This window comes from Bos indicus x Bos taurus, chromosome 3 (genome assembly GCF_003369695.1).
Source record: "Bos indicus x Bos taurus breed Angus x Brahman F1 hybrid chromosome 3, Bos_hybrid_MaternalHap_v2.0, whole genome shotgun sequence".
NCBI lineage: Eukaryota > Metazoa > Chordata > Mammalia > Artiodactyla > Bovidae > Bos > Bos indicus x Bos taurus.
The window spans coordinates 100,204,732-100,219,680 of NC_040078.1; the positions used below are offsets into that span (position 1 = coordinate 100,204,732).

The 14,949-nt window shown below is 53.6% G+C and overlaps 2 protein-coding genes across 9 annotated transcripts in view; one reads left to right on the forward strand and one right to left on the reverse strand.

The window, feature by feature from the left end:
- Nucleotides 1–4,448, forward strand: part of PIK3R3 (phosphoinositide-3-kinase regulatory subunit 3) — a 104,993-nt gene extending 100,545 nt beyond the window's left edge. For both annotated transcript variants that reach the window (XM_027537396.1, XM_027537397.1), the window contains exon 10: nucleotides 728–4,448. In XM_027537396.1, coding sequence (XP_027393197.1) covers nucleotides 728–926 — 199 coding nt within the window. In that variant the 3' untranslated portion in view covers nucleotides 927–4,448. The remainder of the gene's footprint in view (nucleotides 1–727) is intronic.
- Nucleotides 4,449–8,376: 3,928 nt separating this feature from the next.
- The window catches only part of MAST2 (microtubule associated serine/threonine kinase 2), a 207,100-nt gene continuing 200,527 nt past the window's right edge, over nucleotides 8,377–14,949 (reverse strand). For 5 of the 7 annotated variants that reach the window (XM_027537402.1, XM_027537400.1, XM_027537405.1 and 2 more), the window contains 11 exons: nucleotides 14,372–14,473; nucleotides 14,029–14,151; nucleotides 13,748–13,857; nucleotides 13,244–13,398; nucleotides 12,766–13,046; nucleotides 12,469–12,666; nucleotides 11,619–11,845; nucleotides 11,139–11,261; nucleotides 10,585–10,721; nucleotides 10,257–10,450; nucleotides 8,377–9,956 (listed from right to left, as the gene is read on the reverse strand). In XM_027537402.1, the coding sequence (XP_027393203.1) occupies nucleotides 8,434–9,956; nucleotides 10,257–10,450; nucleotides 10,585–10,721; nucleotides 11,139–11,261; nucleotides 11,619–11,845; nucleotides 12,469–12,666; nucleotides 12,766–13,046; nucleotides 13,244–13,398; nucleotides 13,748–13,857; nucleotides 14,029–14,151; nucleotides 14,372–14,473 (3,173 nt within the window). In that variant the 3' untranslated portion in view covers nucleotides 8,377–8,433. The remainder of the gene's footprint in view (nucleotides 9,957–10,256; nucleotides 10,451–10,584; nucleotides 10,722–11,138; nucleotides 11,262–11,618; nucleotides 11,846–12,468; nucleotides 12,667–12,765; nucleotides 13,047–13,243; nucleotides 13,399–13,747; nucleotides 13,858–14,028; nucleotides 14,152–14,371; nucleotides 14,474–14,949) is intronic. The other 2 variants (XM_027537403.1, XM_027537401.1) reach the window with 1 other exon arrangement.

Here is a 14,949-nt window from a genome sequence, read left to right on the forward strand (position 1 = left end):
AAAAACTTGTACATAAATATTCATTATAGCCAAAAAATGTTAACAATCCAAGTGACCCATAAATTGATGAATGGATAACCAAATTGTAGCATATCTATACAATAGAATATTAGTCAACCTTGAGGAGAAATGAGGTCTCAATACATGATACCACATAAAAGAACTTAGAGAATGATGTGCCGAGTGAAAGTAGCCAGACAAAAGATTGAGTAATACTGTGTGATTCTGTTTATATAAAATGTCCAGAATAGGCAAAGCCATAGTGACAGGAAGTAGATTACTGGTCACCAGGGTCTAAGGGGAGGGAGGAAAACAGTGAATGCTGATGGCTACGTGGTTTCTTTTTAGGGTGATGAAAATATTCTGGAATTAGTAGTGCTTGTTGCACAATCTTGTGACTATTTTAAAAACAACTGATTTGTACATTAAATTTTTTTTTTTTTGGTTTGGTTTGCCCCCTCCAGTGCATTCTTACCTAATTTAGGTCCAGAGCTGAGTGACCGAATGCAGCCAGCCATTTTAGCCCCACCAAGTCTTGGGAAGTGAAGGGTGTCTCTGTGACCAGTGTGGAAGGGGCTGGGGGGACACGAGGGTGTGATATCAGCTCCGATGGATGGAAGGCAGCTGCTGCTTTGCAGAACAGCCGCTCTCAGACTTCTGGTCTCAGGGCCCCTTGTGTTGCGCTCTGCCTTCATGCCCTGCGGGGTCTTGTCTTGTGTCGTTGCAGCGCCGATGGGGAGGTGAAGCACTGCGTCATCTACAGCACCGCTCGGGGCTACGGCTTCGCGGAGCCCTACAACCTGTACGGCTCCCTGAAGGAGCTGGTGCTCCACTACCAGCGGACGTCCCTCGTGCAGCACAACGACTCTCTCAACGTCAGGCTCGCCTACCCTGTCCACGCACAGATGCCCTCGCTCTGCAGATAAGCAGGGAGCAGTGGCTCTCTGGCAGAATTTTTCTACAGTTTTTATTAGACTATGAGGGCATTCTTTCTACGTAGACTGCTTGTTTTGCACAAGAAGTGATTCTGTGAATGTGAAGTGGAGAGGCCGAGCAGCAGCCGGCCAGGATGGGGACATACGGGGCCTGGGGTTCTCGGGGACTCAGCCGTGCCACTGCACTGACATAGGAAGCTGGGAGCAGATGCTGGTTTTGGGAAAGTCTTTCATTGGGGTTTTTGTTTCACTTAGCCAGGCACCCTCAGCAGAACATGTTAGGCCTATTGGGGTGGGGGTTGTATCTGGAAGCCTCTGAGGAGGCCCTGTCCTCTTCTGAGAGGCCAAGGTGCTTTAAGACTGTGGAGGGGCGTGGCCCTGTTGGGAGTCTGTTTTCGTCTGGCGGTCTCTCTTCCTCCCAAAAAGAAGGTGGTTTTGGTTCAGTGGTAGAATGGCATTTGGTGAAAAAGACAACCAAAGGAAAATGGGGAGGCTTGGGATTTCATTTAAAGAATTGTAATCTGTGGGTAAAAAAACTTTCAGCCGAAGGTACCTAATGAGTATAGTTCAGGTGTCAGCATCTCAGTAGCTCCTCTCTCTAAAGCATTATGTTTAGAAACCATATTGGTCCCAGCAAAACAATGGTTGCTGCCAGCCTAGGCGCGGTGGGCGATGGTGGCACTAGTGTCCGAACGCACACTTCTGAACCAAAACTTGAAAATAAAAGGAAAACTAGAGACTGTTAGTTTTAGCAGACACTAAAATTGCTCAGTGTAATTCCCTTTTGCCCTGCCCTTGTTTCTCAGAGATGAGGAATAGTGTTCTTTTTGTGGGCTGGTGAGCTTTGAATTATAAAATGAAGTTGGTGCTGTGTGGTGGTGTTTTCTTAGCCTAAAGAATGATCTGTTGTGTGAAACCTTTGTAACGTGTGTATGAGTAAAGAAAAGGTGCAATCCAGTGCTTTTAGACGGCTTGATATACCAAATAATGATCTAGAACAACATTCTTCTCTGTGCTTCCACAAGTTGAAAGGCCCTGCAGAAACAGTCAACGTGTTTAATTTCCCGTCATCTCCTGTCCTTTTCTGGGTAGGGCCAGGGGAGCCATAGGTGGCTAGGGCTGTGGCTAGAAGGGAGTCAGTGTGGTCAGGGACTTTAGTAGGTCACAGGCCTGGGGCTCTGGTGTCCCCAGCAAGGGCCATATGCCACCCTTGTGCTTCCAGACAGTGGTTGCTGAAACTTCTGCAAGGAGAGGAAAGGATGGCTTGGCGTTCAGACTGTTAGCTGAAGTCATCTGGAAGCTGTTCTTTGCCTTTTTTGTGATCCTGCCATTAAGATGATGTGCACAGACTGTCCTCATGCTCTAGCGGCCCTGACTTTAGGCCAGGAACCTTCTGCTTCATGTGGTTTAAGCCTTCCAGCTGAGTGAAGCTGGGCAGATGGAGTTGGGGCAGTGTCTACTCCCACCTCCATCGTGCTCCACCCCCATCAGTCAACATTCATTTGACAAACAAAAGAGTCCAGCTGCCTCTGAGCCAATCCTAGAGCTGCAATAGGCTCGAATGAGTCAGCTGTTGGAGCCCAAAGCTGTGCAGCCAGGCTTCCTGGTTGAGTAGGAAAGCCAATATCCAAGTCTGATTGAATCAGGTTTACACCTAGGGAAGCTCTAGTTTGGAGGATGAAAGAAAGAAATTTTGCTTTCCCTGAGCACTTATCTTAGTGACAGGATCTAGAATGTGCCACAACACAGATTAAAATTTGGGGGAGAACCTCCCGTTACTAACAATGAAGACAGAAAGGAAAGGGGGCATATCTTTGGCTTTTCCTTGGTTACGCTGCAGTTTCAGGATTGGATGAGGCAGACAAATGAAACCTCCTCCAGTGTCGCTGTTCTAACCTGAGCCCTTAACTGATATCAGCCAGCTGGACATTCCTTCCCCAGATGGCCAGATTGAAATCTTGCTAAGAGTTTTACTGAGAAATAAGGCCAGACCAACTACTGTGAGGCATGCCTGATGGCTTTGTGCCTTAAACAGTTAGATGCTCAAGATGGGGTGCCAGGAATGCCTTCTTTCTGGTGTTAAAATGTAGTGTGTTCTGGTTCTCTCTTAAAAGAAAACAAGAACCAGGATACATGCTGTAGTGTTGAACCATGCTGTGTTGCTTGCCAGGCAGCATTAACTAAGGGCGCATAGGGAGCAAGCAAGCGCGGTCTATCGCCTGCACTTGGGCTGGCTTGTGGAGGAAGCAACTCACTTTTAAGTCCTACATTCCTTCACCCGTTTGTTGCTTTCCTGTTTTTCATTCTTGAATTTGTTGCTTTGTGGGAACTAAGACGTAGGGATCATTTGAGAAGTTTGAGTCTCTTTTCTGACTGGTTGCCACATGATTTGCTTGATCTTGACCAGTGGAAATAGCGGAGGGACCAGTCTACTAACCACTGGGAGGGGTGGTATGCAGCTCCTTTATTCTATGGTCCTGGCCTCCTTCATCAGAACTTAGCTCCATGTCTTATCCCATGACCTGGACCCTGGGATTCTCTCTTGGCATCTTCGGTGCAGTCTCATTGAGGCAGAGGGTAAAGAAACAGACCAAGACCAGAGGGGCTCACTGTCTTCCTGGCTAGGGAAGCTGGCCACCAACATGGAAGCAGCTCGAGGCTGTCTGGACACTGGTCAGAGGCCTATCTATTCTGGGTGGAGCTTTCATCACAGAACAATGCTTTGTCTCCATCTGGCCACAGATGCTAACTAAGCCTCGACCATAGCTCAGGCCTGTATAGACTAGCAGTGTCCTTACCCCTAATTTGGCCAAGATTGAGGACTTCTGATACCGCCCCTACTCTGTCTCCAAGCCTCGATGAGACCCTCACAGGCTTTGCAGAAGCTCTGAGAACCAGTGTGGTATCTTCAATGGGTCTCCTTGCCGCAAGGAACGAGCCTCATGGGTCCTTTTGGGCCAAGAACTGCATCTGGGCAAATTACTGTTTTTTCAAGGTGTTTTCTGTTGCCAGTTAAGACTCCTTATTAGGTAGCTCTCTGTGAGGCTTCAGTGGCCTCAAAGCAGGGGGTCCAGATGGGGGCCTAGCTGGGCCCTCTGCTGTCAACTGCTCAGCCTTGCTCTAGCTCCAGCCACTTGTGACGAAAAACAACCTTGTTTCCTTACAAATTGCAGCATGTGACTTTGGTGCCCTGTTGTTACTTGTGAAAAACCTATTCTTCTGTTGTCTTTGATGTAGTCAAAAAAATTCATGTAGTTACGTAAAAATATCTGATTCACAAGGAAGCCAACTATATGTCTTGTGTTGGGACAGTTCATAATGTAGTTCCTAGACCACTTTTGCAAATTGTTCTTGTCACCAGGTGTGTTCAGACATTGCTGTGCAGTTGTAGGGGAGGGTGGGGGGGAAGGCGAGGGGAGATACTTTTTGGTCTTTTTGTTTTTTACCTTCCCCAAGAGGGAACAGTCTGGCCAACTTGCTCCAATAATGCAATAAAGACATTGCAATAAAGCACCTTTTGTTCTCATGCTATGGAGAGGTGGGCTGGGGTGGGGGCAAAAGGGAGACGACTGGGGTACTGAAAAGTCCTGAAGCTGCCAAACCTTCTCTCCCATGAGCACCAAAAGATCGGTCCTGGGGCTGAACTGGGGCTACAGAAATGCTTCCACCAACACTGGGGGCCTCAGAAACTAGCCCTGAGAAAGTTAACATTGGCGCCTTTCATCGCCACCCCATTCCTATTAGAAAGCCCACTGAGTTGATTCTCATCACCTCTCTTTGCCCAGAAATGTGTTTGCACATTCTGTTGTGGGGGTGGAGGACGGGGGCTGACTTACAGTGTGTCCTCTTGTGCCCCAGGCCCTGTCACCCTCCTACCACAAAACTGTGTTGAGGTCCCTACGTGTTGGGAACATAAGCAGCAAACATGACCACCACCCTGGGCAACAGGCACTGCGGTTCTTAGCCCGGGCACTCAGGCCCCACCCACGCGTACTGAACTGCAGATCAGACTGAAGGCTGATGATCTGTTGTTCTCAATGACCTTGCCTATAGTCTTCCTCCCCGCTATACTTAGCTACAGAGCACCCTCAAGGCCAGTGCTAGAAACCATGGACCATTTCCCCTAATTCCAAGAGTTCTTCCCACTCTCAGCATGGGATACTCCGACTGTCTCCAGCCCAGTCCTCTCTCCTGAACTCCACCTGCTGGGTGGATAGTGCCACTGGCCCCTTGGATGTCCCACAGGAGTTTATTCACAGAGGAAACATATGCTTGGCTATGATGCCCTTACCTTCCCACCACACCTGTAAGTGGTCTACAGCCACATAACTCCTCTCCCTCTCACCTGTTTAGCCCTCCTCCTCCTAAAAGCCAGTCTCTCCAGCTGTATTTGGACTCCTCTTTTTCTCCCATCTTCTCAGGAATCTTCCATGAGTTTATTGTTTCCTCTCAGCTGGTTGGGTATCTCTCTACTTGCTCAATCACTACTCAATCCTTTATCTCTTCAGGGGAAACCTTTTAAAAACATTTAGGTTTTTGTCTTTATTTCCTCACCTCCTCAAGCTTTTCAGTCCAGGTCCCACTGCTATCTGAAACTGCTCTCCTTGATGTCTTTGGTAACCAGCATTTGTGACGACCATTCTCCATGAAAAACTGCCGCTGACTCCATGATCACTTATCTGGTTTTCCTCCTGCATCTCTGACTGCTCCTTTTTAAAATAAAATTTTTGCACCACGCAGTATAAGACATCTTAGTTCCCCAACCAAGGATTGAACCTGTACCCCCTGCATTGGAAGCATGGAGTCTGAATCACTGGACCACCAAGAAGTTCACTGTACTCCTCTGGCCACCTTCTCACTTATGCTTTTTTCTTGGCAGTTTTATCCATATCCATGAAGTCACCTACCATCTCTCGACCAATTATATCCGTCTTCGTTTCTCCTGCCTTGACTATGTCGCGAGGTACCTCATACTCAGAATACTGAATGCAGGGTCACCACTGAGACCTGATTCTCTTTCATTATTTCATATTTCAGTGAATGGAAGTACATACTTTCATCTGGTTATGTAGATCAGGAATGTAGTCATCTCTGATACCTTGTGCTTTTTGTCTACATAAAACCCACCACCAACCCGCATCAGTTTTACTTTCCAAATATCAAAGGCATTGCTTCTCTCCAACTTCACTGTTTCACCATCTCTAGCCTTAATACTGGAAGGCTTCCCTTCTTTCATTATTGCTTCCTCAAATTCATTCTCATCATAGCAACCAGATTCATCTTTTCAAAATACAAATCTGGGGAGCTCCCTGGCAGACCAGGGACTAAGATGTAGACTCCCACCGCCGGGGCCCAGATTCGGTCTCTGGCCAGGGAACTAAAACACCAAGCAAACTGCCCCCACCCCCATGCCCCAGATATCCAAATCTGAACTTGTGTAAAACCATTAAATAACTTTCAATTGCTCTAAAGCACAAAATTCTTAAAATAGCCTGGCTTCTCCCGAGTTCTGGGTCTCTGTTCATTTGGCTCCCTCCTCAGCTAACCCCAAGGGCTTGGACTTCTTCCTCCTGCACAGGTCTTCTGTACAGTCCCTTTCTACTCTTGTGGATTTAATTATCATCTCCTGGCTGATGGCTGCCAGGTCTATGCGCCTGGCTCCCTACACACCCGTTCCCTCTGGGGACCTTCCTCACTGTTGGCATCCTGGTCCAGAACACTGGAAGGGGTTACTACATGATTTTCTCCCTGGTTTGCTTACCCCCAGCCCTGAACCTCTCTACATTGCAGCCAGCGAGTCCTAAAACCTAAATATGATTATACCACTTCCCTGCAATTACCTTCAAGAAGCTCCTCATTTCTGTCGGGCTAATCTGGCAGTGTTTCTCAAGGGAAGCACTGCTGGTACTTGGGGCAGTTGCCTAAGCATTACAGGATGCTTAGCACCTCTGTGCCCACTCCTCCCAAACCCCTTCCTTCCCCCATTTCCAGCCTCCTGGGTTGGGCGCAGTTCTCTCCCATGAAATGCTGCAAGATGTGCTGCTCCTCCTCCACCCATGGTATGATGCGTCTAACCAGATCCTGACCTACACAGCGGGGCTGCCACAGGCAAATAGTTTACTGTGTTCCCAGTGTCCTAGACTGGCTGGCCAAGGATCTGCCATCAACGCATGACTGAGGGAAGGAGGGAGTGTGAGGGGCCCGGAAGGCTGAGGGACCAGATATCTGCCACCACGGGCAGAGTGCGCCCTCTGGTGACCACAGCCTTCCCCATGCTGGGAGACAAAGACCTGCAGAACGGGTGATGAGCCCAGCCAGTACCCAGAGACATTTTCCTGCCTCTAGGCTTCTTCTGACTTAGGTATTGGATTGTGGAACAGTTAGGGGAAGACAGCAGTCTGGCAAGTCCTTTGTCACTATGGGGGCACTCCCCCACGGCCCTACCCTGCTCCTGTGATGCCATCTCCCGACTCCATCCTCGTCCTCCCTTCCACACCAGCCACTCACCAAGTGCATTCTGCCCATGGCGGCTGCTCACATCAGCAGGGTCCATCTCCAGTGCTGAGGCCTACCTGATGGTAGCCCAGGAAGGGCTCACGGGCGGCAAACATCAAGGGTTTGTGACTTAATCCAAAGGCAGTTCTGTCAGCATTTCACCAAATAACTTCTCCTTCCATTTAAAAACTCTTTACTTTTGGATTTTATGGCTCTTCTGGCTGCTTCCTCTCAGTCTTTGCCTTAAATGCTAGTACATTACCACTGATACACTGATGGTGCTCAGATTTCTATCTTCAGTCTAGGTTTTCCTGCTGAACTCCAGACACATGCACCCGACCTTCTGGATGACCCACAAGTACCCCAAAGATAGCCAAGTTCAACTCTTCACCTCCCTCTACCTCTTTTTCTTCATTTACTAGCTAAGAGGCACTCCAAATGAGATAAATATGGCTTCTAGAGTCAAGAGGACCTAGATTCTAATATTAGCTCTGCCCGAGCTGTATGATCTTACCCATGTTAATGTCTGAAAAACCTGAGTTCCCTTCTCTAGAAAGCAGGAATATTTACAGCTACTGGTTCCCCATCACCTAGAGAAAGTCTAAATTCCTAGAAGACTCTGAGATATGGCCCTAGCCTAACTCACTAGACTCAATACCAGTTTGAATTATTTTTAGTTATTTGAATGTACCAGGTGTATGGCTAATGCTGTGTGCTTTCTCTGGACATTCTTTCTCACACTAAATCCTCACTCTTCTAGCAAGTTACTACCTATCATCTATCCTTCAGGTTTGAGCTCAGACCCCACAGTGTCTAGGACGCCTCGCTGGCTTAGGCTCCCAGGACAGTGGGAACTGTCTCAATCACCATCATATTCTCAGCACCAGAGGACCTTATGTTACATTTGTATTGACTGAAAGAAAGAAGCAAGCAAAAGACATAAAGATAGTTTCCAAGAGCGTGTTATTACACAGGACCGAGTGCAAGAAATGGCAAACAAGTTCTATGTTTGCTTTAAAAGCTCATCAGGTAACAATGCCAAGTCCTGATGCTCCTGAGGGCCCCCTGGGTCTTGGCCCTTCTGGAGCAGGCTGGGCCCAGGCTCTGGGGTGAAGGGGCAGCTCTTGCATGGAACGTCCTGCCTCCTGTCACCTGAGGCATCAGGCACTTTGGTGATGCCCAGCGCTGGCTCCTCTTTCTCTCTCTGTGCACACTCAGACTCCCATAGCCAGCTCTGGCTGGGAACCTCACAAGGTGGATGGGCCAGCCCAGGGGCACTGGGTGGCCATGACTTCCCCTCCTGTCTGGGGGACAGGTTTGCAGGGTGGCCTGGAGTTGTAGTTTCCAAATCTTGGGAGCTGGCTGGCCCATCTTCCATTGCTGCCTTTCCGGTTGGGTATGCCCTGTCAGGGCCCTTGAAGAGGAATTTCCAGGACCATGGGCCCAGCTCTCCAGGGGTGGAGGCAGTGGAGCAACTGGCAGGGATGCGTCCTGATGAGCTCGGACAAAGTGCTGTCAGTGCCTGGGTGTGGAGGTGCTGGGCCTTCCAGCAGCCTTCAGCGGGGATGGGGTCTGTGGGGCCAGCCTTCCCCAGGTTGGGGGCTGAGGACGAGGAGCTGGAACCCTCTTCAAAAGCCTGTAGGATTCCAAGCTTCTTCTGGGGGACACCAGGGCCTTCCATTCTGGGAGATCCCAGTGTGACCCCTGTCAGTAGACCTGTGACCACTGGGCCCTGTCCCCTGGGATCCCTGGGCAAGAAGGCATCCTCTTCCTCACCCTCTCCTGCTCCTCTGAGGGGTGGATCCTGGCCCCCTTCTCGGTGGGGTACCAAGCTTGGCTCCTGAACACCTTGGCTGTTCTCAGGCCCCTCATCAGTATCATCTTCTGAAGAGTCAACCTCCCGGATGGCTTCCTGCTTCTGCAGCGACTCTCGCCGTTCAGCCCTGTCCTGGCGGAGGGTCCCTAAGGCCCGTGAGGGAGCAGCCTGCAACACCCCTTTCCCTGGCAGCGCCCCCTTTCCAGACAGCACACTCCTGGTCCCAACTACCTCCAGAGAGCTGACTTCCCTGGGCGGCAATTCCTTCTTTAGCTCGGGGTGGGGCAGGTCAAGGCTCTGTTTTCGAGAAGTGGCGAGCTTCTTCTCAGAAGCAGCCAGTGCAGCTGCCAGTTTTTCAGCTGACTGCACCCTCTTAAGTAGTGGTGAGCGGGGTGGCTCCGCGCTCTTGGGCCGTGAGAGTTGCCGGCCTAGGGGAGGCGACAAGTGGAGCTTGGTAGGGAAGGCCTGGGCCCCGTGGCCAGACAGAGGTGATGGGGAACGCTGAGGCGAAGCCGCTGGTGGTGGTGAAGGGGTGTGGGCCAGTGGTGACAGCGGGATGCTGCCTGCTGACTTGCGCCGTGGAGAGCGGTACTGGCGTTGGAGCTTGGGCGCCAGACCGTGGAGGGAGCTCGGCCGTGTGTGCCCAGAGCCGGCAGGAGAACTGGGCACGCTGGAGCTGGGGGAGCTGCTCTGTGATGAATTCCCCCCCACTTTGCACAGACAGACAGACACACAGAGGTAGAGAAGTTAGCTCTTAGAAGTGACTGAGGGGAAAAACGGGGCTTCACCCTGGAATGTCCCAGATCATCAAGGTGACCCACCAGGAAACCAGAGCTCGGGCTACAGACATGAGGTCGTCCCTCACCTGTCACCTTCTCCCCAGGACTGCTGGATCTGCTAGGGGTGGGCTGAGCAAGAGCCTTGGAGAGGGACGGGTGAGATGCACAGAGGGCCCAGGACTCTGCCACCTCCAAGGGGCTGCTCTGTGACTTGCGGGGAACCCTCCATACCTGAGTGCACGGCTTCAGGGGTCACCCGGTAGCCCTGCGTGGGAGAGCGGGGAGAAAGGCTGTGGCTGTGTGTGGGCGAGCCTGGCCCACTCTCGCCGGACGACAGGGAGCGGTTAAGGGAAGAAAGGCTGCGGCTGGTGTGGAGCAGGGATGCCTGCTTGGTGATCTTCCGGAACAGGGAGCTCCTTTTTCTGCTGAAGAGACGAGGTCAGAGGTGGTCTGAGCTCTGACCGGGGCACAGCACACACTGGGCCCAGGGCTGGGGTCCCCGGCACACACCAGCCCTGGCGTGGCTCAGAGCGGACCCCCGTGGCTGAGTCTGGCTCACCTTTCTTGTCCATCCTTGCCCCGGCTCCGCTTGCTCCTTCGGGCCATCTTGGCCTTGTAGCTGCCCTTCCGAGCGGGCCCCACCTTAATGGAGGTGTTCTCCAGGGGAGTTGTTGAAATAGACACCTTGTTTCCACTCTGGGGAACAGAGCGTGCACCCAGGCTAAGGCCGCAGCCATGTTCCTGCCCTGGTCCCTCGCTCCTGGCACGGCTGTCCACAGCCTGAGCTTCTGCCTCTGCAGCACCAGGTCTGAAACAGGGACCGCCTCCCCTCTTCACAGAGCAGGAAACAGCTCCACTGGAACCCGAGTGGCTCAGGGTTGGGAAAGGAGAGAAGAGGCTCACAGGCCTGTCCTCCATTCCACAGCTCGGCAGGATCCCCGCCTTGGCCAAGGAGGGTGTCACCTTCCAGTGAAAACCCTCTGCTCCAGCCGCTCCCGTGTGTATGGGCGCCTATCTCAAGTGCCAGCTGTGCGTGTGCCCCACTCCCCCACAGCTAGTCAGACTCAAGGCTGGGGTCGTGCAGGGGTTGCAGGCGGCACACCCAGCACTGACCTTCAGGATCAGCTCCACCACCTCCGTGTGCACCAGCCCGTGCACAGGCTCCCCGTTGACGTGCGTGATGAGGTCCCCCTGACGCAGCCCTGCCTCACTGGCTGGACCTCCGTCCTCCACGTGCTGTGCCGGGGAGACAACAGTCCTCAGTCTGGAGCCTAGCATGAAGGGTGGGCCTACTTCTGCTCATCGAGCTGTGACCCCTCTCCGCCCCACCCTTTGACCCTGGAGGGTGGTGTGGGCAGGGACGACCTCCGTCCTCCACGTGCTGTGCCGGGGAGACAACAGTCCTCAGTCTGGAGCCTAGCATGAAGGGTGGGCCTACTTCTGCTCATCGAGCTGTGACCCCTCTCCGCCCCACCCTTTGACCCTGGAGGGTGGTGTGGGCAGGGACAGAAACAGGGACAGACAGGCCCTAGTAAGAGGAAGGAAGAGGAGTGATACAGTTGGGGGACAACAGGTCTGGATGGCCCGACATACCCACACCATGTGGTGCACGGTGTAGACATCTGAGTCACCCATGTAGACACGGATGGCTCGTAGGGTGAAGCCATACTTCTTGCCGGCTCGGTGGATGACAATGGGGGGCCGTGAGCTGCTGAGGGCTGGCAGGAAGTCCCTGCTTGGAGAAGAGTCCCTGGATGATGGGTTGGATGATTGGGAATGTGGGGACATGGGGCTGGCCAGTGGAGAGCAGGAGTGGTGCTCTGGAGAAGGAGAAGCTGGGACTTAGCAGGTCCATGCTTGAGCCCGGCCCATCTGGGCTGTTGCTCCCACACAGCTCTAGTCACAGAGCCTGCCTCCAGCCCTGTTTTCCCCACAGCCTCTGAGCAGCAAGGCCCCCTCATGTGCCCAGACCCTCACAGACCCAGGAGGTGATGGAAAATGGCAGCAAGCATTTACTGAGCACTTACTTATATGTACTAGGGATCATACAAGTGCTTCATTCTTGAATGTCACGATTATCCTATGAGCTACCATTATGGATATTCACATTTTTTGATGAGGAATTTGAAGCTCAAAGGAGTTAAGCAACTTACTCAAGATCAAGGGCCCTTTAGAGACGGAGCCAGGATCTGAACGTAAGCTCTCTGCCTTGGACCCTGCCCTTGCCACACAGTGCTATCTGCCTTCTGGGGCACACGCACAACCTGAGACTGATACTCACTCCCTTAACAAACGGACAGCAGTGACATGCAGTTTTTCAGACACCTGCTCCTCAACACAACACACAGACACCCCTGCTGGGGGCAGACCCCTGGGCCACAGGCCCACAGAGAGGCCAAGGCCCTTGCTATGAATCTTGATCTTCACTCCCCGGGGGCCTCACCAGCAGGAATGAGAAGGGACAGGGCTGTGGCTGAGGCGGACTTGATCACTTTGTTGATGGGGCGAGCGGTGCGCTTTTCTATGGAGTCCCCAGAGAGCAGCCGGTGGCGGGCCCTGCGCACCGCCAGGTCGCTGATGGCCCTGGCTGTGGCTCCTTCTGCCAGCTGTGGGGTTCCGCGGCCTCCTCGGGTCTCCATGGCTGTGGACCAAGCGGGCAATGGGGCCCACTGTTCAGCTGAGCCTCCACTCCGGGCCCCCCACAGCACCCCAGCCAGGCCCCCCACTGGCGGGGCCGCACCTGGGCTGGGGGCGCTGCTCTGGCCAGCAGGTTCCTCATTCAGCTTCAGCCGCCGCTCGGCCGGCCGTTCCAGGGCAGGCCCAGACGCCCCCTCTCCAGACGGGGTCAGAAGCCATGCACCCTCCTGCTGCTGCCTCCTGGGAGCGCCAACAGCCTCCTCAGTGCTCTCAGGGAAGCGAGGCACGTCCAGGAGGCCCGAGCAGTGGCGCCGCACGGTGAGTGGAGGGCTGGAATCGCTTTCCGTGTGGGACGACTCGGACACCGACAGCCGCTTCCGTAATCTGGGAGACATGAGGCCGAGGGTGGAGGGCCCAGCAGCCTCCCTCCTCCAGCCCAGGCCTCCTCGGGGGCTTGGCTCACAGAACCTCCCTCCGGGAGCCGCACCCGTGAAGGCCCCTCACGGCATCACGTCCTTCCCCATCATCAGTGACGGCCCCACGGATGGCCGTGCCGCCCACCCCTGGCTCTGAGCACTCACATCTCAGGGGAGCCGATCACCCAGCTTCGCTCTCGGCCCCTCAGCCCCGCCAGGCCATCCGTGCGGTCCTCCTTTTCCTCACTCAGGCTGCGCTTGGTGGGGGGTGGCGTCCGGCGCTCCTCGAGCAGCGAGAGCCGCTCCATGCTGCTGTACACCTGTGGGCACGGGGCATCTGCCAGGATGCCCAACCACCACACCACAGGCCACAAAGGATCCCCGGCGCCTGAAGCCCAGGAACTGCAGCTAATTCTCCCCTTTCCTCCCCTGCACACAGCTGAGAACATTCAAAGAAACAGGCATTCCACTGGTCTGACCTGGCGCCACCCTGGCATCTCCTACCTCAGGGCTCTGAGTAGACCTGGAAGTATCCACTCTGTGCAGGTGCGGCCCTCTCCCCTCTTTCCCTGGAGACAGCTCCAGCCCCTGCCCCCTTAGGTGGCCCCAGCACATCCCTCAACAGGTCTGCTCCTCCCAGTTCTCCAGCTGGGGCTGCACCGGTCGCACCTTGCTGAACCTTGGAGAACAGGACGAGAACTGGCGAATCTCAAGGCAGCCATCCTCACTCACTTCCTCCTCATCCTCCGAGTCCACGTGGTGGTATCGCTCTGAGCGGGCTGGGACACACACAGCAGTGCCTTTCAGAGGCCCTGGTGCTGGCCTCCTTCAACCCTATCAGACCTCGGGAGGGCCTGGGGAAGTGACTCCCAATACCAAGCTCAGGGCACACAAGTGTCTCTGGGCACAGGTAGGATTCCCACTCCTCCCTGTCCCACCAGTGGCCTTACTGTCAAAGTAGCTGGTATCATCCTCTGACTCCAGCTGAGGAATAAATTCAGCCTTCTGGCGAAGAAGTCCCGTCCAGTCCAGACCAGTGAAGAATGGGTGCTGCTTCACCTCATAGGCACTGCCTGTGGACAGGGATGGTTTGGGCGGGTGGAGTCCAGGTCGCACATCCAGTGAGAACCTAGTTCCCGAGAGGCTGGGCTTGGAGGCCTCAGCTCCAACATCTTCCTCTTCCGCCCACAGGGAGCACGGCAGTCAGGAACCAGGGGCACTGCCCACACCTGAAGCCTGAACCTCCCAGTTACATGGACAGCCCCACTCCTCCCTTACTGGGGCCTGGCCCACCTGTGCCCAGTCTCTCCAATGGGTTCTGGTGGAGCAGTTTTGAGGTGAGATCTTGGGCGTCCGGCGGCAGTGCATCGTCCCCCTCAGGCCACACAATCTCATCTGAAGAGTCATCGGGGTGACAAGGGAAGGAGTGGGTTAGAGAAGGTCTTAGAAGTCGTGGGCAGAGTGGAGAGCTGGAGAAGAGGGTCCTAGGATAGGATATACCATGGGGAGGTATAAAGGGCCCAGCCCAGAGCCCTGAAAGCCTTTCCTGGGACCCACTTCCTTCAAGCTGCACAAGCTCCCCTCTCTCTGGGGGAATCTCCCACATCCTCGACCACAGCTGGTTCTTTGATCCAGAGTAGCCACTGGAAAGCAGTGGCATCCTCTGTTCTAATCTCCAGCTCACCCCGCCTTTATACTCCTGACACAGATACACTCACTCACACACACACACACACACACACACAGAACTCACACTCACGGCACAGGTACACCCATGCACGTATGCAGGATCACAAACACGATCAGAACAAGTGCTAGGTGACACACACGGTGTGCACGTGCACATCTGAAGCAAGCACACCAAACACACA